Source organism: Salmo trutta, chromosome 31 (assembly GCF_901001165.1).
Source record: "Salmo trutta chromosome 31, fSalTru1.1, whole genome shotgun sequence".
Classification (NCBI taxonomy): domain Eukaryota; kingdom Metazoa; phylum Chordata; class Actinopteri; order Salmoniformes; family Salmonidae; genus Salmo; species Salmo trutta.
In genome coordinates this window covers 12,659,755-12,681,957 of record NC_042987.1, presented here as the reverse complement: position 1 = coordinate 12,681,957, position 22,203 = coordinate 12,659,755, and the positions used below count along the sequence as shown (strand labels likewise).

General features: G+C 41.7%; 1 protein-coding gene across 1 annotated transcript; it reads left to right on the top strand.

The window, feature by feature from the left end:
- The first annotated feature begins 7,319 nt into the window (after window positions 1-7,319).
- Window positions 7,320-10,078, top strand: LOC115169566 (aquaporin FA-CHIP). The gene is made up of 4 exons (XM_029725305.1): window positions 7,320-7,762; window positions 8,611-8,772; window positions 9,058-9,138; window positions 9,423-10,078. Exons 1-4 carry the CDS (start codon window positions 7,400-7,402, stop codon window positions 9,597-9,599), a joined length of 783 nt encoding a protein of 260 aa, XP_029581165.1. The 5' UTR covers window positions 7,320-7,399; the 3' UTR covers window positions 9,600-10,078.
- Window positions 10,079-22,203: the final 12,125 nt, after the last annotated feature.

The window sequence follows — 22,203 nt, the reverse complement described above, 5'->3', positions numbered from 1 at the left end:
TTAGGTGGATGGATTATCTTGGCAAAGGAGGAATGCTCACTAACAGGATGTAAACACATTTGTGCACAACATTTGAGAGAAATAAGATTTTTGTGCTTATAGAACATTTCTGGGATTTGAATTTCAGCTCATGAAACATGGGACCAACACTTCACATGTTGCATTTATATTTTTGTTCAGGGTGATATGATATGTTACTTTACGTTAGGTTACATTACCTCATACACTATAATACAAATTGTAGGATGTATAGTATGCTACGTCATTTCACCTGTTTAGTATGATATGCTTTGTTAGGTTGGGGTTAAGGTTAGGATTAGGAGTTGTGATAAAGTGTTAGGGGAAGGGTTAGTTAACATGTTGCAAAGTAACTAAAAAGCAGTAAGTTGTTCATTAGCTAAAATGCTAAAGTTGTCCATGATGAGATTCGAACATGCAATATTTGGGTTGCTAGACAATCGCGTTATTCCCCCCTTTCGGCTTTGCCTTAAGTAACCTATTGTCCATACCAAACGTAACACATCATACTAATTTCAGTATCCTGGATTTACATTTAAATGAAGACCTTGAAATGAATTTATGCCTACTAGAATTTGCCTACATTCAGCACCATGAGCTGTCCATTTCCGGCTGCTGCTTCAAGTTTCAGTAAGTTACTCGAATCTGTTTTATTGTGAGGTCAATAACTCTGATAAATATGCATCATGGGCAAGAAACATATTATGTTTAATAAAATCTATTACAGTAGTAGCAAGCTATCAAAGCTAACCTCCTCATATTCACTCTGTCCTTCTCAAACTGAACAGAAGATAGACTATGGACTAGTCCGCTCGCAAGATTAGGCCTAGTCAACAACAAAACCTTCAGAAGAAGCCTTTGACTCTCCTGCTGAACTGCCACCGTAGACCTACACAGCACAGCCATTGGTTAGACAGCACACAACGTTTTTGAACTGGAATGTCCATTGCGGTGTGTAGTGCAGCCTAGTTGTATTTCCACCATCGCTGCAGCTATCTCAGAAAGATAACGTTTCTCTGTGCCTCTCCGAGCATGCACTTCGTAGCCTATTGCCTATGGACCATTTGATTGAGACCACACAAAATAGCCTATAGGCGCACTTGATATTGAATCAGAGATTAGGGGCGGCATCGGGGCGGCAACTAATTCTAAAACGCTGAGAAATATAGACATTTCATCAATTGCAAATTACATGACCCTCCGCTGGACTAGACAAAAAAACTACTAAACCCTCCCCTTGACTGAAACTGAAAAAACACGACCCTCCCCCATTTTCTTCCAGGTAATCATTCTGTACATTTTTAACCATCTCTTAATTATATTTCACTGACACGTGTTGTTTCCATGTCTGTTCTTAGCAGACACCTTTGTATTGTATTGTGGTTAACTTTCAGAGGCCAGATGCAAAAAGAAAGGTTTATCTTTGTGTGCTGAAAAAGCTGTTTGTTGGCATTTCTTCATCTTGAAACAAAGTATTTTAATGCATTCTATTTGAACATCAAGCGCTGACAACATTGAGAAGAGCTGTGTGCCACAGACTTTACTGGCTTTCTTGTACTTGTGTGGTGTAGTTACATCTAATCTAAATCAATGGACACTGACCCAGCTAATAATTCTAGGGAGAGAGAATGTTTTTGTCATGTTACACGTAATGTTCCCCTGATGTTTGACTGTCCAGTTTTCCGTTAGTTAGGGGAACATTCCATCTATGTTAGCAAAAACCTCCTGAGAAACTTTTTTTTGCATGTTTTAGTGTCAAAGGTAGGAGAACATTCCCTTAACGTCAAGCAGAACTTGTCTAGAATGTGGTTGCTATGTTCTCAGAATATACAACATTAATGTTCTAGCGAAGTTTTATGGGACGTTGCAAGAACATTCATGTCAAATCAAATCAAATGGTATTTGTCACATGCTCCGAATACAACAGGTGTAGACCTTACCATGAAATGCTTACTTATAAGCCCTTAACCAACAATGCAGTTCAAGAAAAAGTTAAGAAAATATTTACTAAATAAACTAAAGTAAAAACAGTCAAATAAAAATGAAGTAACACAAAAATAATGAGGCTATATAGAGGAGGTACCGAGTCAATGTGCGGGGGTACATCTACATTTTAGTCATTTAGCAGACACTCTTATCCAGAGCGACTTACAGTAGTGAATGCATACATTTCATGAATTTTAATTTTTTCGTACTGGTCCCCCGTGGGAATCGAACCCACAACCCTGGCGTTGCAAACACCATGCTCTACCAACTGAGCTACAGGGAAGGCCGGTACAGGTCAGTCGAGTTATTTTGTACATGTAGGGATAAAGTGATTATGCACAGATAATAAACAGCGAGTAGCAGCAGTGTAAAAACAAAGTGGGGGGGGGGGGGGGTCAATGTAAATAGTCCGGGTGGCCATTTGATTAATTGTTCAGCAGTCTTATGGCTTGGGGATAGAAGCTGTTAAGGAGCCTTTTGGTCCTAGATTTGGCGCCCAGGTACCGCTTGCCGTGCGGTAGCAGAGAAAACAGTCTATGACTTAGGTGACTGGAGTCAAGGAACTTGAAACTCTCGACCCGCTCCACTACAGCTCCGTCAATGTTAATGGGGGCCTGTTCAGCATGTCTTTTCCTGTAGTCCACGATCAGTCCATGTGTCCAGTTTTCCGAGGGTTATCAGGCAGATGGCAGGCAGCGTGTATGGTGTCATGTGGGCGAGCAGTTTAAAAATGTCAACGTTGTGAACTGAGTTCCCCATGGTGACGGTGGGGTTATGGTATGGGCAGGCATAAGCTATCGACAACAAACACAATTGCATTTTATCGATGGCGATTTGAATGCACAGAGATACCGTGACGAGATCCTGTGGCCTATTGTCGTGCCATTCATCCGCCGCCATCACCTCATGTTATAGCATGATAATGCACGGCCCCATGTCGCAAGGATCTGTACACAATTCCTGGAAGCTGAACATTTCCCAGTTCTTCTATGGCCTGTTCTTCCAACACTAGACATGTCACCCATTGAGCAAGTTTGGGATGCTCTGGATGGATGTGTACGAGGGCGTGTTCCAGTTCCCGCTATCAAAGCTTTGCACAGTCATTAAATAGAGGTGGGACAACATTCCACAGGCCACAATCAACAACCTGATCAACTCTATGTGAAGGAGATGTGTGGTTCTGCATGAGGAAAATGGTGGTCGCACCAGATACTGGTTTTCTGATCCACGCCCCTACCTTTTCCCAGTCCTGTATTCTCAGTCCTTGGGGCGGCAGGTAGCCTAGTGGATTGATTGTTTCAATGTCATTTGTCAACGTATTGTGACATGGAATCTATGTGGAAAATACATTTTCTATGTCATCATTGTAACAAATTTTAATTATAGGAAAAACCTTGTATAACTTACACTATATAGACAAAAGTATGTAGACACCCCTTTAAATTAGTGGATTTGGGTATTTCAGCCACACCCGTTCCTGACAGGTGTATAAAATTGAGCGCACAGCCATGCAATCTCCATACACAAACATTGGCAGTAGAATGGCCTTACTGAAGAGCTCAGTGACTTTCAACGTGGCACCGTCATAGGATGCCACCTTTCCGACAAGTCAGTTCGTCAAATTTATGCCTTGCAAGAGCTGCCCCGGTCAACTGTAAGTGCTGTTATTGTGAAGTGGAAACGTCTAGAAGCAACAACGGCTCAGCTGCGAAGTGGTAGGACACACAAGCACACGGAATGGGGCCGCCGAGTGCTGAAGCGAGTAGTGCGTAAAGAAATCGCCTATCCTCGGTTGCAACACTCACTGCCGAGTTCCAAACTGCCTCTGGAAGCAACGTCAGCACAAAACCTGTTCGTCGGGAGCCGCACACAAGCCAAAGATCACCATGTGCAATGCCAAGCATCGGTTGTAGTGGTGTAAAGCTTGCCGCCATTGGACTCCGGAACAGTGGAAACACGTTCTCGAGTGATGAATCCCACTTCACCATCTGGCAGTCCGACGGACAAATCTGGGTTTGGCGGATGTCAGGATAACGCTACCTGTCCAAATGCATAGTGCCAACTGTACAGTTTGGTGGAGGAGGAATAATGGTCTAGGGCTGTTTTTCATGGTTTGGACTGGGCCCATTTGTTCCAGTGAAGGGAAATCTTAACACTACAGTATACAATGACATTCTAGACGATTCTGTGTTTCCAACTTTGTGGCACCAGTTTGGGGGAGGCACTTCCCTGTTTCAGCATGACAATGCCCCCATGCACAAAGCGAGGTCCATACAGAAATGGTTGGTGTGGAAGAGATCGGTGTGGAAGAACTTGAATGGCCTGCACAGAGCCCTGATCTCAACCCCATCAAACACCTTTAGGATGAATTGGAACGCTGATCGCGAGCCAGACCTAATCGCTCAACATCAGTGCCGACCTCACTAATGCTGTTGTTGCTGAATGGAAGGAAGTCCCCACAGCAATGTAACAACATCTAGTAGAAAGCCTTCCCAGAAGAGTGGAGCAGCAAAGGGCGGATCAATTCAACGAGCAGGTCTCCACATACTTTTGGTCGTGTAGTATATATTGATTTTTTACTTGAAACAATGTCAAATTTTCAACGTTATATCTACTTTCAGAAGAAAAAACATTCAGCTTTTTTTTTTCTTACTGGAGAGTTGATCTATCTACAGTTACCTATTTGGTCTCCCATCCAGGGTTTTAACTAAGGCTAGTCATGCTTAGCTTTGATACTTTTCACTGACTACTACCAATGTGCTATCATGAGAATGATTATTATTCTTTAACTTGTTTTTTTGGTTGAGATGGAGACGTGAATCCAACATATCAGTTGTACATTTTTAGACAAACTAGATATTGAATTATGTTTGATTGTGAGCACAACCAAATATCAACCATCTTATTTTTGGATAGTTCCATCTGTCCCACTGACTAGGACTGGCTTTAATTTCCGTTTGTCTACAAATTAAGAACTGATATGTTGGATTCATGTCTCCATCTCAATCAAAAATTGAAGTTAAACCATAGGACTAAATCAAATCACTTTAAATGCACTTGATTTTATTTAGTCCTATTCTTTAAATGTTGATATTTGGTTGTGTTCTCAACCAAACACAATTAATTATGACTTCTGTAATACAGTAAATAGCCTAATGTTAAGGCTATCTTGCAAACTAATGTAACAGTATTTATTCAACCTTAAAATAATTAACACATCCATGGCCACATTTTGATGTTACTGTAACTATAAATGTATTATTATGCATGTTCAAGATAGCATGGAAAGGTCGTAGCTCTGTGGAAATCTTCACAATTGTTCTAATATATGCGCATAATCTCAAACGCATTGATCACTTGTACAATGTACTTTTAATGTAATCCAGGCCATTTGGGGTTTTTATTTTTATTTAACTAGGCAAGTCAGTTAAGAACAAATTCTTATTTACAATGACGGCCTCGGAACAGTGGGTTAAGTGCCTTGTTCAGGGGCAGAACAACAGATTTTTACCTTGTCAGCTCAGGGATTCAATCTAACAACCTTTCGGTTACTGGCCCCCACACTATTAGATGAATTGGTTGTGCTATTAGATGAAGTACAGTGATAATACATTAACTTAAATATCTGACACTGTATTCCCATTTGAACATTGGGCTAGATCAGTGGTGAAAAAAGTACCCAACTGTCATACTTGAGTAAAAGTAAAGATACCTTAATAGAAAATGACTCAAGTAAAAGTAAAGGTCACCCAGTAAAATTCTACTAAAGTAAAAGTCTAAAAGTATTTGGTTTAAAATATACTTACGTATCAAAAGTACAAGTATAAATCATTTCAAATTCCTTATATTAAGCAAATCAGATGGCACCATTTTCTTTTTTTTCTTTTTACGGAAAGCCAGGGGCACACTCCAACAATCAGACATCATTTACAAACAAAGCATGTGTGTTTAGTGAGTCCTCCAGATCAGAGGCAGTAGGGATGACCAGGGATGTTCAGTTGATAAGTGTGTGAATTTGACTATTTTCCTGTCCTGCTAAGCATTAAAAATGTAAAAAGTACTTTTGGGTGTCAAGGAAAATGTATGGAGTAAAAAGTACACATTTTTCTTAAAATGTAGTGAAGAAAAAGTAAAAGTAGTCCAAAATATTAATAGCAAAGTAAAGTAGAGATACCCTAATAAACTAAGTAGTACTTTAAAGTATTTTTACTTAAGTACTTTACACCATTGAGCTAGATCCCGGCTAGTCGACACTCGCATAGTGGTTGTTTTGGCGGTATCTGAGGCACTAGCGGTTCTGGGGGGGGGGGGGGGGGGCAGTGCCCCTGTGACAACAATTTTGGACCCCCTTGTGGCCCCCCTAAATGTGGAGTATGAAATTATTTTTACATAACTAATTTTTGCTATTGTTCTTTTTTACATCCGTTATTAGACAGTGGCAACGATGATGATTATGAACATGGTCTTTTGCCTGCTAATGCCTGCAATGCAGTGAAGAAAACGATATGACAACAATAACATCGAATGTAACTGGCCCCTCTAACAGTACAACTGGCCCCAGCTTGGCCCCACCCCCAGTTGAAATGGTCTAGAACCGCCACTGATCTGAGGTGGAACTGCTTTAGAACTGTCAAATCCACAAGCGGCTCCCGGCATTATACCTAAAGCGGACATTGCCATTGGCTGCACAGAGTCACATTATGAGAAATCCCATGCAGCCTTGTTTACAACCCACTGGGCACACATTGGTTTCCACATCATTTCAAGAAAATGACGAAGGAGGCATGGGTAGGCCTGGGTGGACCCCCCACCCACCAATTCATTTATGTCTTCATCCCCTGACCAACGTGGGACAGACATTGAGTTGACATCTTTGTCCAGTGTTAAGTTCGCACACTGGAATGTGAGCTCTAATCTACACCTCGATTAACCTGATAGGAATCCTCATTGTTTAGTTTAATGATTAAATTCACTTTTTCGTTCTGAACTTCTAACACGAGCGGGACGGGTGTTGCTTCGTGACAATGACCACACAAGCAGCCGCTCTGATTTGCCAGCTCTAAAGCAGTTACACCACTACATCCAAAAGTCCAAAGGAAAAAAGGAGGTAAGTGCAGCAGAGGGAGGGAGGAAAATGAGAGAGGGATAGAAGGAAGAGAAACAAGAGACGGATGGGAGGAGGGGAGAGAAAAATAGGGAGAGGGAGACTAGTAAAAGAGGGAGGGATTTCTCATTAATTCAGCAAGCCATTCCTTCTTACTTTTTTAGAACCTGCCCCCCTTTCATTATCAGGCCATATAAATGCAGCCTGTTGATGTTGTTTTTGAGTTCCACTGACACACCACACTACATCCCATCTCAGAGAGGACCACCATAGGCCCAGGTTGCAGCCAAGATGAGAGAATTCAAGAGCAAGGCTTTCTGGAGGGCCATACTGGCCGAGCTCGTGGGGATGACCATGTTCATATTCCTCAGCATCTCAGCTGCCATTGGGAACTCAAACAACACTTCTCCCGACCAGGAGGTGAAGGTTTCTCTGACTTTTGGTCTGGCCATCGCCACGCTGGCCCAGAGTTTGGGCCACATCAGTGGAGCCCACCTGAACCCAGCGGTGACACTGGGCATGCTCGCCAGCTGCCAGATCAGCGTGTTCAAGGGGGTGATGTACATCGTGGCTCAGATGCTAGGCTCTGCCTTGGCCAGTGGTATTGTCTATGGAACCCGGCCAGAGGGAAATGCTGCACTGGGGGTCAACGCTGTGAGTGGCACTTTTTGGTTCATGTTTTATATAATGCAAATTTGGATATATGTGGTTTATGTGTGTCCTTTTCAATTGAACAATTTACTGGTGTTTCAATAGAAATTTTGGCTTTCAATTCCATTTTATGGGAAGTGTTTGATCAATTAATATTGCATCTCTTAGTCGTTGGCCAAGAGTAATGCACATGAACCTGCATGCACTGCATTGATAAAAGAGTTGATTGAACTTAGTTGAATTATTTTTAAAGAGACTCAAATGGGGTGTTTAGAGTGTGCTTTGATGCACCGGCTGCAAATAGTTGGCAAACAGAATCATGTGATGTTGTTTATGATCACACTAACTCATACTCAGCGTAGCTGCTTCTGCTGTCCTCTAGCGAATATAGGGTGTACTGTTGCATGGTAATTACTTTCCCATGCATGCAAAACCACTCACACACCTCCTATAGACACAAATGTATATTATATGTATTTTATTGAGCTATTCATATAGAGGATCATCATATCTATTTGCATTAAAGTAATTCAAAAATATTTCAATTGGGCATTAGCAAAGTCTGTGAGGATATAATCAGGGATCGACATTTATTTTAATAATGTAAAATTTCAGTGAGTGAGAAAACTAAGACTTGTTCAGACTTTGACTAATTATAGTTAGACTATAATCAGCCTGTTAGAAGTTTAAATTACATTTTTTCCTCCTCATCCTCCACTTCAATAGAGAAGCTTTTGCTTTGCCAGATATTTACAATAGGACATGGCAGTTGAGAAAAACATAACGCTGATCCACACTGACAAATTGTTTTTGTTCGGCTCCCCCTTTGCCCTCCTCATTCTCTGTTGTAGCTAAATGGTGTCTCTGCCAGCCAAGGCGTTGGCATCGAGCTCCTGGCTACCTTCCAGCTGGTCCTGTGTGTCATAGCTGTCACTGATAAAAGGCGGCACGACGTCACCGGCTCTGCCCCCCTGGCCATTGGGCTCTCTGTCGCTCTGGGACACTTGGCAGCCGTAAGTAACTTATAGCAGTTTGTAAACAAGGTAACTCCTCTAAAACATGCATCTGATTCACAAAGCATAGATTTAGCAACAGTATTATGATGATGAATCCCCCACTGAATTAAAGCTACATTTTACTCAGTGAAAATGTTGACACCGTTTAATTTATCCCTTAAACCTTAGGTCTAACCCTACCACCATGTCAGAAAGGATCATTTCCACTGATTTCAATTCAGATCTTCTCATCCCTCATATTGTCTTAATACATTTCTCTGTTCTTTTTGTTGTTTTGTGCAGATCAGCTACACAGGATGCGGTATCAACCCTGCCCGATCCTTTGGACCTGCTTTGATCATGAATGATTATACAAACCACTGGGTAAATTGGAGTGGATTGGAGAGGCAGGCGTGTGTTTGCAGGTTTCTTGGATTTAGTGTGACATCAATGCCATGACCAGTAAATTCAATAAACCTCGAAAATGATTACCAAAGCTGAGCTACTTTCAATAAAGTAGTTACTGAGTGACAGCATCTCTATTGTTTCATTGTACAGTCCAAGTTAAGATAAAACTATTGAGAGCAAAGTTAAAGTTAACCCTGAAATATTTGTCTTCAATCTTTTCTTCCATTGATTAATCAATTGACTTATTTGCACCATGGCAGGTGTACTGGGTGGGGCCATTGTGTGGAGGTGTGGCAGCTGCTCTGGTCTATGACTTCCTCCTGTATCCCAAGTTTGATGACTTCCCTGAACGCATGAAGGTCCTGGTCAGTGGCCCTGTGGGAGACTATGATGTCAATGGAGAAGAGACCGCAGCAGTAGAAATGTCATCAAAGTAGTATTGTGAGAGAAACGCCATAGAGTGTATAGTACTTTAGGTATCTAACTATACTCCTGTAAAGAAAACATTGACATTTCCTTTAGAATGGGAGCAGTTAATTTGTTATTTCAAAATACTGATGAAGAATTTGAAAGAAGAGGAGTATTTTTATTTTGTTGTGGAGTATTAGTAGGCCTGTCTCATTGAAAATCAAAACACTTTTTTTTACTGAACTACCGATTAGTAGCCAAAATTCACTTACATTGCTAAACATATTTCTTTATACAAGTTGTTGGAACATCTTGCTCTTTGTTAACATATTTCCCCTATCAGTATTCTATATACTGTACAGAGTCATTTGTTTTTGTATATTTTCTATATACCTGTTTATGTATAAACATTTTATTTCTTGATGTATAAAGTATATATTTCTGTTTGCACTCTTGAATTGTCTTTCACTTTTGTAAGTAAATAAAACACCAGATGTACCCCTCCTGGCATTATTCTCTTCATAAACTGTATCTGGTCTACATTCAAACAGTGCCCTTTTTATTTTCATTTTATCGCCATAGAACATCAGAGCCAAGACCATTCATTTGGCAAACTCATAAACAATTTGGGTGTTTCTCAGACGGTGTGGGTCGTGGAGAGATCTTGAGATACAGATAAAGATATTTTCACTATCAAAACTTAAGACGACAGCAACACCTGTGATCAGGTTAAGAAACAGGAGCCTTATCGTCATCATCAGTCCATTTCCTTAACTCAAATCAAATGAAACTTTGTCACATGCGTTGAATACAACAGGTGTAGACCTTACCGTGAAATGCTTACTTACGAGCCCTTAACCAACAATGCAGTTCAAGACAGAGTTAAGAAAATATTTACCAAATAAACTAAAGTAAAAAATAATAAAAAGCAACACAATAAAATAACATTACATTTACATTTTCGTCATTTAGCAGACGCTCTTATCCAGAGCGACTTACAGTAGTGAATGCATACATTTCATACATTATTTTTCCCCCGTACTGGTCTCCCGTGGGAATCGAACCCACAACCCTGGCGTTGCAAACACCATGCTCTACCAACTGAGCCAGACACTTCCTGCCACATGGTAGGAAGCTTGGCCCCAGTGATGTACTGGGCCACACGCACTACCCTCTGTAGCGCTTTACGGTCAGATACCGAGTAGTTGCCATACCAGGCGGTGATGCAACCGGTCAGGATGCTCTCAATGGTGCAGCTCTAGAACTTTTTGAGGATCTGGGGACCCATGCCAAATCTTTTCAGTCTCCTGGGGGGGAAAAGGTGTTTTCGTGCCCTCTTCACGACTGTCTTGGTGTGTTTGGACAATGATAGTTCGTTGGTGATGTGGACACCAAGGAACTTTAAACTCTTGACCTGCTCCACTACAGCCCCATCGATGATAATAAGGGCCTGTTCCGCCTACCTTTTTCTGTAGTCCACGATCAGCTCCTTTGTCTTGCTCACATTGAGGGAGAGGTTGTTGTTCTGGCACCACACTGCCAGGTCTCTGACCTCCTCCCTATAGGCTGTCTCGTCGTTGTCGGTAATCAGGCCTACCACTGTTGTGTCGTCAGTAAACTTAATGATAGCGTTGGAGTCATGCTTGGCCACGTAGTCGTGGGTGAACAGGAAGTACAGGAGGGGACTATGCACACATCCCTGAGAGAACTCTCTTGGTAGATAGTGGGGTCTACAGTTTATCATAAGGTACTCTACCTCAGGTGAGCAATACCTCGAGGCTTCTTTAATATTAGACATCACGCACCAGCTGTTATTGACAAGTAGACAAACACCACCCCGTAACTAGAATTAGTTCTCCTCTCTTCTGGGCTCTTTCGAATCCACTGTGTGCATGGGTCATGAGTATGTTTACTGGACAACCCAGACCAGAGTGTGTAAGAGAATACGGGATTCAAAACAACTATTTGATTGTAAACCATTGTTAAATTTTAATCACATTTTTTCCCTTCTTTGGGTGGGATGAACAGGAAATCAGAGGTGTGGGTTTGACTGGTTTCTCATTCTGGCCTTGTACAATGAGTATCTTAACCTCTCTGACTTGTCTGTTGTTTGACACGCAGAAAAGGATGGATTGTCTGGGGATATTGTCAGGATGTAACAATCCCAGCTTCACATCAATGAGTTTGACTTCAATACAGACATCTCTGCGTGAGACCCACTCAAAACAAAGTTCATAATATCAGAGGGAACAATAACCAGATTTTTGTGGGCTACAAAGTTCACCATTTGTGATATCTCATTACCATAGTTACCAAAGCACCAATTTTTGGGTGGCTAGAGAGAGCTAGAATAGTTATGGGTGCACTGCTTACTACAATATTGTGTATCAACAGATAAACCATTTTCAATCAACGTAATTAGCTTTAATTCAATATCATTCATCGAAATATAACAAAATATAATGATTGGCTATATCATAATAAGAGAAAGGGGAAAGACATTCATTTCATAGTCAAAGCACAGATCAATTGATCTGCATTTCCATTTCACAACCCTCATGTCTGTTCTATGCAGCACATTTCAATTTGCAACAGTCCATGAACGTGTGCAGAACGCCACACCTACAGCGTGCAGAACCCCATTGATTCGTACAATTCGTAACACTCAAACTACAGAGATTGATGGGGGGGGGGGGGAAGGGGACCCATGTACCCCACTTCAATCAAGAAGGCTTCAGTCACCCACCTGGCATCGGTCACCCCCAAGATTGAAGCAAAGAGACAAATCCAGCTACGGCCTCCTTCCTGTCAGGCCTCACACTGGGCAGACAGGGGTCCTGGGATGGACAGCTCGCACAGCTTCTCCACATATGGCACTGGATCAAGGGTGACCTCGTTGAGGAGATCCAGGAGCCTGTCAACGTAGCCTGTAATGTCTATGAAAGGGAAATGTTTGTTAAATGGGTAGTTCATTTGATTTACTGTTCTGAGTTATGATGCTACCAAATTTGAAATATGTAATATTTGGTTGAGCACTTTTTGGTGAAACTTTTCAATGTTTGTATTTGGAATATGTGTGCCTGAAATGCTCAATTAATTTGAAACTATGACTTACAGTATGTTAGGTCTGTCTTCACAGGCTTCACAGCATATCCCCCTTTACCTTGGGAAAGCTGTGTCACAGCATTCCTGCTGCGGTGGTTGCCTGAGAAGCTGTGCAGACAGTAAATTACAAATACTAAACACAGCAACTCCTTTTGTGTTCTGGCAGTTCATACTCAATGTAGGGAGTTTAGGGATGGATGAGCAAAAACCATATAGTGACTATCCGGCGTGTTACAGAAAATATACAGTTCACAAGTCAAAACAGTTACGGCCACAGCTAGGGCTGTGACGGCCATGAAAAAGACTGCCGGTCTCACGGTAATTGGCGGTTAATTAACATAAACACATTTAGCATTTCCAGGCCTGGAGATGCTGAACGTGTTCTGTAACACACCTGATGGCGCCTTTGGAAAATCATTATTATAAAACATATTTTTTTAAAGTTGAATAAATCAATTTAAAATACACCACAATAGATGTATTTTAGGTCGGTCTAAAGAAACATTACAAGAACAGAATAAGAGTTGGCCTACTGTATGTTATCTGGCTATGCTCCATTCCATGGGCTCTAGGCTAGTTCATTTAGCAGACAAGGTACTGTGGTCCTGTGCCTTTATTATATATTATGATTTTATAGTAAGAAGAATATAATTGAACTTAGCTGAATAAAATAGAAAGGATCTTTTTCCCATTCTGGAGCAAGTGAGCATTTGAAGTGGTCATTTGAAACAGATCCTATACTCTAGATGTAGAGTTATTTGTCAACTTCAGTTGTGAATGATGCAAACCTTCAAATGGCAGCGATTTAAAAACATACAGTTGTATATATAGTGTATGTGGACACCCCTTCAAATTAGTGGATTCGGCTATTTCTGCCACACCCGTGGCTGACGTGTATCGAACACACAGCCATGCAATCTCCATAGACAAACATTGGCAGTAGAATGGCCTTACCGAAGAGCCCAGTGACTTTCAATGTAGCACAGTTGTAGGATTTCTGCACTGCTAGAGCTGCACCGGTCAACTGTAAGTGCTGTTATTGTGAAGTGGAAACGTCTAGGAGCAACAATGGTTCAGCTGTGAAGTGATAGGCCACACAAGCTCACAGAACGGGACCGCCTGGTGCTGAAGTGTGTAGTGCGTAAAAATCATCTGTCCTCGGTTGCAACACTCACTACCGAGTTCCAAACTGCACAAGAACTGTTCGTCAGGAGCTTAATGAAATGGGTTTCAACAGCCGAGCAGCCGCACACAAGCCTAAGATTACCATGCGCAATGGCAATCGTCGGCTTGAGTGGTGTAAAGCACGCAGCCATTGGATTCTGGAGAAGTGGAAACACGTTCTCTGGAGTGATGAATTGCGCTTCACCATCTGGCAGTCCGATGGACGAATCTGGGTTTGGCGGATGCCAGGGGAATGCTACCTGCCTCAATGTTGGTTCGGGCTAGGACCCTTAGTTCCAGTGAAGGGAAATATTAACACTACAGCTTACAATGACATTCTAGACAATTATGTGCTTCCAACTTTGTGTCAACAGTTTGAGGAATGTCCTTTCCTGTTTCTGCATAACAATGCCCCCATGCACAAAGCGAGGTCCATACAGAAATGGTTTGTCAAGATCGGTGTGGAAGAACTTGACTGGCCTGCACAGAGCCCTGACCTCAACCCCATCGTACACCTTTGGGATGAATTGGAACGCCAACTGCGAGCCAGGCCTTATCGCCCATCAGTGCCCAACCTCACTAATGCTCTTGTGGCTAAATGGAAGCAAGTCCCCGCAGCAATGTTCCAACAGCTAGAGGAAAGCCTTCACCAGAAGAGTGGAGGCTGTTATAGCAGCAAAGGGGGGGGACCAACTCCATATTAATGAACTCAAGCAAACAGCAAAATGAGCTTTAAAAAAACATTGTGTTTGTTGGTTTTATTTAGGATATATTTCACACCTAGGGTACTTACATTTTCTCCTAATAATATTTTAGTATTCGCTTTGCATAGAAATACAGTATGTTTTGTTATTAAGTAATATATTTCAACACTTGTAATTATTTATTTGAACTTTCCTGGACAGAAAGGCCGAATGTCAGCCACAAATCTGTATGGACTCAATTCAGTGTAATGTTCAATAGAGTACCTCGTAACTTTTGACCTCATTCCATCATATGTCCATCATCCAGGAAACAGCATCAAACAGTAGGTGTCATCAATTAACCTTGACTTCATCCAAGGTCATCAGAAGTATGGCACAGGTCCTTATATTATTTGAAGAATTAGCGGGACCTCCCCTGGAGTAATTCCAAGGTGTCTACAGTAACAACATGAGGATGAGGATCAGATAATGAGACATTAAAAGGCTATACATGCACCAGAAAATGAAAGATGATTCCAGCATGGAGAGAATACCCACTGGGAGAGGATACCCACTGTGGAGAGGAGATCCAATTGGCAAAAACTGGTTGAATTACCGTTTCCACATTTCAACCCCCCAAAAAACATGTGATGAAGTTGAATACATGTGGAAAACTCATTTGGATTTGCCAAAAAGTCAACTTAAGGACAGTCTGTAATTTCTTTCACCAAACTTTTAACCTAAACCCAATGACATGGTGTCATTTCACGTTGAATTCACAATACTTGACAACTCAACCCAAATGTAAATCAAAACTTGACGTTGAACTGACGTCTTTGCCCAGTGGGTAGGGAGGTTAAATTTTTGTTATGGGTATTTAATGGTCCCTAGCCCACACTCTGGGCCTGCGCTAATCATTGAGTAACGACCAAATTACTTTAGCTTTGCCTGTGGAGTCAATCTGAACAGATAGGAACGTTGGACAGGAAGTAAAGACATCCATATCCAGCCAGTGCCCCAAGTGAATACTAACTAGTAAGTTATTCTTGGCAGAAGCCCCAATCAGAGGCAGGAAAAGCTCTGTGCTTGAATGAACATCCTCTCGTTGACTGCTCCTATTATTTTACTCGGTTTGCGGGGGATCATTAACCTTTAATGTTTTCAACCCAATTACTATTAGAGTCCCCTGGAGGACAGTAAAATGGAATAAGGTGTACAATCTAGCATGTACTGGATGTGTCTGTTTGTTCTACATCTAAATTAGAAACAAGACATCACAGCCTGGTACGACAACGCCACCGCCGCTGACCGCAAGGCTGTACAGAGGGTGGCACGCTCAGCCAAACGCACCATTGGCTGCACACACTGCCTGCCCTCCAGGACACCTACAACAGCAGGTGTCGCAGGAAAGCCAATAACATCAGTGAACTCAGCCACCCGAGCCACGACCTGTTCTGTGCAAAGCTGTCATCAAGGCAAAGCGAGGCTACTTTGAGGAATCTAAAATGTAAAAAATATTAATTATAATAACACTTTTTTTGGTTACTACATGATTCAGTATGTGTTATTTCATAGTGTTGATGTTTTCCCTATTATTCTACAATGTAAAGAAAAAAGAAAGAAAGAAAAACCGTTGAATGAGTAGGTGTGTCCAAACTTTTGATTGGTACTGTAAGGTATCTGTTTGTTATTTTTCATAAAGTTTCTAAAAACCTGTTTTCGCTTTGTCATTATGGGGTATTGTGTGTCGATTGATGAGAACATATATATTGAATCCATTTTGGAATAATGCTGTGACGGAACAAAATGTGGAAAAAGTAAAGAGGTCTGAATACTTTCCGAATGCACTGTAGCGTCACACCCTTGGCCAATCAGTGTACACATCATTGACCGAAGTTTCGTCAAAATGGGGCCAGTGCTGTCTGAGATGTCACGTGACTAACAAACAGAGACAGATCCACAGTCCCCTCCACGATTTCATCATGGGGGACAATGAACAATTGCCTACAGCAGAGTCAGATATCAGTCGAATTACATAACTCCAGAAAGTAGGCTATTTGGTGTAAGAATGCAAGATATATAACTTACACTACATGACCAGAACTATGTGGACACCTGCTCATCGAACATCATTCCAAAATCATGGGCATTAATATGGAGTTGGTCCCCCCTTTGCTGCTATAACAGCCTCCACTCTTCTGTGAAGGCTTTCCACTAGATGTTAGAACATTGCTGCGGGGACTTGCTTCCAGCCACAAGAGCATTAGTGAAGTTGGGCACTGATGTTGGGCGATTTCAACCTGGCTCACAGTCGCCGTTCCAATGGCTCACAGTCGCCGTTCCAATTCATCCCAAAGGTGTTCGAAGGGGTTGAGGTCAGGGATCTGTGCAGGCCAGTCAAGTTATTTCACACTGATCTCGACAAACCATTTCTGTACGGACCTCGCTTTGTGCACGGGGGCATTGTCATGCTGAAACAGGAAAGGCACTTCCCCAAACTGTTGCCACAAAGTTGGAAGGACAGAATCGTCTAGAATGTCATTGTATGCTGTAGCGTTAAGATTTCCCTTTACTGGAACTAAGGGGCTGAGTCTGAACTATGAAAAACAGCCCCAGACCATTATTCCTCCTCCACCAAAGTTTACAGTTGGCACTATGCTTTGGGGCAGGTAGCATTCTCCTGGCATCCTCCAAACCCAGATTCGTCTGTTGGCATGCCAGATGGTGAAGCGTGATTCATCCCTCCAGAGAGCGCGTTTCCACTGCTCCAGAGTCCAATGGCGGAGAGCTTTACATAACTCCAGCCGACGCTTGGCTTTGCGCATGGGGATCTTAGGCTTGTGTACGGCTGCTCGGCCATGGAAACCCATTTCATGAAGCTCCCGACGATCACTCCTTTGCTGATGTTGCTTCCAGAGGCAGTTTTGAACTCGGTAGTGAGTGTTACAACCAAGGATAGGCAATTTTTACACGCTATGCGCTTCAGCACTCAGCGGTCTTGTTCTGTGCGCTTGTGTGGCCTACCGTTTCGCGGCTGAGCCGTTGTTGCTTGTAGACGTTTCCACTTCACAATAACAGCACTTACAGTTGACCGGGGCAGCTCTAGCAGGGCAGACATTTTACGAACTGACTTGTTGGAAAGGTTGCATCCTATGAGGGTGCCACATTGAAAGTCACTGAGCTCTTCAGTAAGGCCATTTTATTGCCAATGTTTGTCTATGGAGAGTGAATCGCTGTGTGCTCGATTTTATACACCTGTCAGCAACGGGTGTGGCAGAAATAGCCACATCCACTAATTTGAAGGGGTGTCCACATACTTTGTATATATATGTATTACTTCTGTGTTACTGCAAGGGACAAAGAACCAGTTGGTCATGTTTAGTTAGCATACATGGCAACCACAAACAGACTCAAATTCATGTACAGCTTTGATCCTAACCCCTCCGAAAGACACACAAACACACACAAGTTGAAGCTTGGAGCAGGTTGGAGAGGTTAATTTTAAGTGTTCCAGCTAAAGCTATCTCTAAAAATTGTCAGGGCGACAGATGCTTCCAGAAGACGGTGTATTGTGTTCTTCCCCTCGACACGTGCATTACCCTCGACACATTCATAGCTTACCATCTTTGATACCAGAAATTGGGGCAATAATCAAGTTATATCAGACAGTGATCTGCAAACAAACAAGATAAAGCGTTTGTATTAGATAGTTAATTGTAAAGCATGTTTTGTACACCATTGTTTGTAAGCCAATGAAGTTGAAAAGCCTTGGTTATTCTGTATTTGCTAAATCAATAAAATGTAGATCAGAAAAAAAAAGTTCAAGCGAGTTCCTGCTACTCCTTTGTCTCGGTTCTTGTGATTGCAGTAAATGTGCTCACTGAGACCAACCAGTGCATGGAATATCAACCTCTACTGCGAAGGGAGCAGAGAACCCTTACCTAGGAGTATCACTACTCCCTATCATCTGTCTCAAAGAATCATTTGGACGTGTTTTCAACGATTCAACACTGTAGCTTATATTAATTGTGCTAGTATGGTAGTGAAGATGTGCTGGGACGCTCAAGTTAACACATTCAGCCTCTATGCCTCTGTTCTGTCTGATGGCAGCATCTTCCTGTCCCGTGCCATGTCAAGGGCCTAATAGCCCCTACTTCCTTTGTGTGTTCAACTTCTGAGGTCATTCTGTTTTGATGTTTGCCCTCCACGGCATGAACCATGACCTTTTTGTTATCGTGTGTGACAGAATTCGTCTCATCATGTTATTTGACTCATGTAGAGGTCCTCATTATTTGATTACGGAGGCTGGGTAGATACAGTAAATGGATGGATGGATAGGGATTTGGTGATTCTACTTGTGGAGCGCTGACTGTATCCTGTGCAGTGGCAATTTTAGCATGTAAATGTAGGTGGGGCAAAAATATATATATATTTGATGCATGCCAGCAAAGCCACAACGCAACACACAAAAACTGTTATTTCAAAAAAACAATGCTAAACATGTGGGGTTCAAGAGCCCCACCTGCCCTGAATGACGGGTCGCCTCTGATCGTGTGGTCTAGATCCTTCCATCGTCCCTTTTGTAGGTCTGTGTGGCTCAGTAGAACATGGAGCTTGTGACGCCAAGGGTCACGTGATCGATTCCTGCTGGGTGTCACCCATACGTAAAATATTTCTGTAAGTTGCTTTCAATAAAAGTGTCTGCTAAGTTGCATATATTATTTGTCACTTATTCCTACCATATTGAAATGTATTTAAATGCATCCGTATAGGACATTCCCTGTATCTTTGACCCTGTGCATTGAGCCATTACCTGGTTCAAACGGCAGTATTCATTTACATTTTAGTCATTTAGCAGATGCTCTTATCGAGAGCGACTTACAGTAGCGAATGCATACATTTCATAAATGTTTTCCTCCGTACGGATCCCCTGTGGGAATCGAACCCACAACCCTGGCGTTGCAAACACCATGCTCTACCAACTGAGCCACACGGGACCACATAGTAGTGCTTAGCCTCGGCCTCGTCATACCCTCTCTATAATATCCCAACGGTTTATTTCTAATCTGTGTCCTCCAGCAGACACATGCACCACCACCCGATGTCCACATTAACGGTGCTGAGCAACTTGACACATTCCCTCCCTCTCTGCTTCTCATCAGTTACTGGTAAACGGTCAGAACCCGCTGTGGCAGATGGGGGAGCGACACTGCTGAGGTATGTAACCTAGTAATTGTTTTGAAGTTGGAGGTGAAGTTAATTTGGCCATGGTTATCATCATCTGTGACGAAGGGGGCGAAAGAAGAGAACTGTGTACAGTCAAATCTAGGAGGAACGAGGTGCCACAACTGCTGGGTCAAGCAGTCATGACTTAATATTTTTTTATTTGTATCATGTCTTCTTTTAGACATTTCTCACCAAATAGAAACATACACATATGACTACATCTCTGCACAGAACCGCATTGTCATACCTCCATCCCTAGTGACTGCATTATAAATAGCCACATGGCCTTAAATTTGACCAATTAGTTTTTCTCGTTCGCCCATGCTATTTCAATATTTAAATAATAAATAATTTGATTTATCCATTGTGGTAATGATGGCAGATGAATTGATTTCCACGTTTTTAATACACGTTTTTTTCTAAATGAGTGATAAGAGAATGGTCCAGCCCATTGTGTATCTCACTAACACCCCCATACAGTATGACGTGTCTTGAAATATGCAGACAGATTAAAAGCGTGTTTACATTGTAACACTTCTGACAGCCGTCGTTCTAGCTCCGCCCATAACTTTTGGACTTTATAACATTCCCAGAAAGCATGGATCATTGAGTCATTGTTAGTTTTACAATTAAGACATGACTCTGCTGTTGTGCTGTAGAATTTGTGAATTTTGTCACTTGTATAATACATTCTATACATTGGTTTATACCGGATTAAGCGTACATTTTCGTTAACTGTAATTGCATTAGTTATGCTCCAACTTTCCCTCCATCTTGTGCCAACATCAGTTATTTTTAAGTCTTGGTTCCAATAGCCTCTTTTTTCTAAGAGATTGTCAGTTGGATAGGCTCTCTGCAAGGTTTTGTATATCCTACCCATCATATGAACATCCTTTTCTGACTCAAATAAAATTCCCTCAAGGTTGCTAAAAGATTTCCAATCTAAATTTTGTGACATGTAACTTTTAAGTCGCATGCATTTGAAACTCTACATTGGTCATTCCAAAATATATTTTTAATTCTGTCATGGAAATAAATGTATTTCCTGTTACCAAGTCATTTATGTTTTCTATGCCTTTAGTTTTCCATGTGGATCAATTTATAGGTAAATTCTGAAAAGCTATCCAAGGATTGTTCCATAAGGGTATGTTTTTAGGGAGTGATATTGCTTCTTGTCGAATACGTTTAATTTTCTTCCATATTGTTATAATGTTCTTAACTATCCGCCTTATCTCAGCTCACTGGTCACCATAGCAACACCCACCCGTAGCACACGCTCCAGCAGGTATATTGCACTGTAAATCCCCAAAGCCAACACTTTCTTTGGCCGCCTTTCCTTCCAGTTCTCTGCTGACAATGACTGGAACGATTTACAAAAATCTCTGAAGCTGGAGTCTTATATCTTCCTCTCTAACTTTAAGCATCAGCTGTCTGAGCAGCTTACCGATCACTGTACCTGTACACAGCCAATCTGTAAATAGCACACCCAACTACCTCATCCCCATATTATTACTTACCCTCTTGCTCTTTTGCACCCCAGTATCTCTACTTGCACATCATCATCATCTGCACATCTATCACTCCAGTATTAATGCTAAATTGTAATTAATAGGGGGGCTACTTTGTCTCAAAATGTTGAATAGAATTCTATGGGAAAGCAATCCATTCCTGGTGCTTTTCTCTGTGTGAATGTTCTTAACAGTATCTAATATTTATTCTTAGCTGATCTCTATTTTTAGTGATTATTCTTTTGTCTGCTGATAATTGCTTCAGAGTTGTTGAGTCTAAGAAGGCTACAAGAACCATCCAACTGTTAAAATTTAATTTATATCGATTTTCATAGAAGATTTTAAAGTTGTCATTAATCGCATTGTTTTTCCCTACCACTTTTGTATCTTTATCTTTAAAAATTATAATCGGTTTAGCCACAACTGCTGGGTATATTATTTGTCATGTCATGTCATACCTGGACCATGTCATGTCATACCTGGACCATGTCATGTCATACCTGGACCATGTCATGTCATACCTGGACCATGTCATGTCATACCTGGACCATGTCATGTCATACCTGGACCATGTCATGTCATACCTGGACCATGTCATGTCATACCTGGACCATGTCATGTCATACCTGGACCATGTCATGTCATACCTGGACCATGTCATGTCATACCTGGACCATGCTTCCAATTACATTATTTCCAAAACAAATATTATACAACAATGAAATCATGGCATTGACTCATGTCACTGAACCTAAGTACATTCCATAAAGAGGATCAATCTGACAAAAGCACTGGCTCGTTTTGAAACGACAATAACCTTTCCTGCAAAAACACAACACTGAAGGTGGTGGTAAAACGAAGCTAGAAATTCCACTGAAGTGTTACTTTTATAACAGCTGATTAATGTTAATGTCCACTTAGCCCATTCTCTCCAGAACGCCCTGCCA

What these genes read in the sequence shown, in the direction of transcription:
- LOC115169566 (XM_029725305.1), top strand. Translation starts at nt 7,400, where the DNA reads ATGAGAGAATTCAAGAGCAAGGCTTTCTGGAGGGCCATACTGGCCGAG. An exon ending in CTCTGGGACACTTGGCAGCC is followed by an intron (nt 8,773 to 9,057) that starts GTAAGTAACTTA and finishes TGTTTTGTGCAG; the next exon opens with ATCAGCTACACAGGATGCGG. An exon ending in ATGATTATACAAACCACTGG is followed by an intron (nt 9,139 to 9,422) that starts GTAAATTGGAGT and finishes GCACCATGGCAG; the next exon opens with GTGTACTGGGTGGGGCCATT.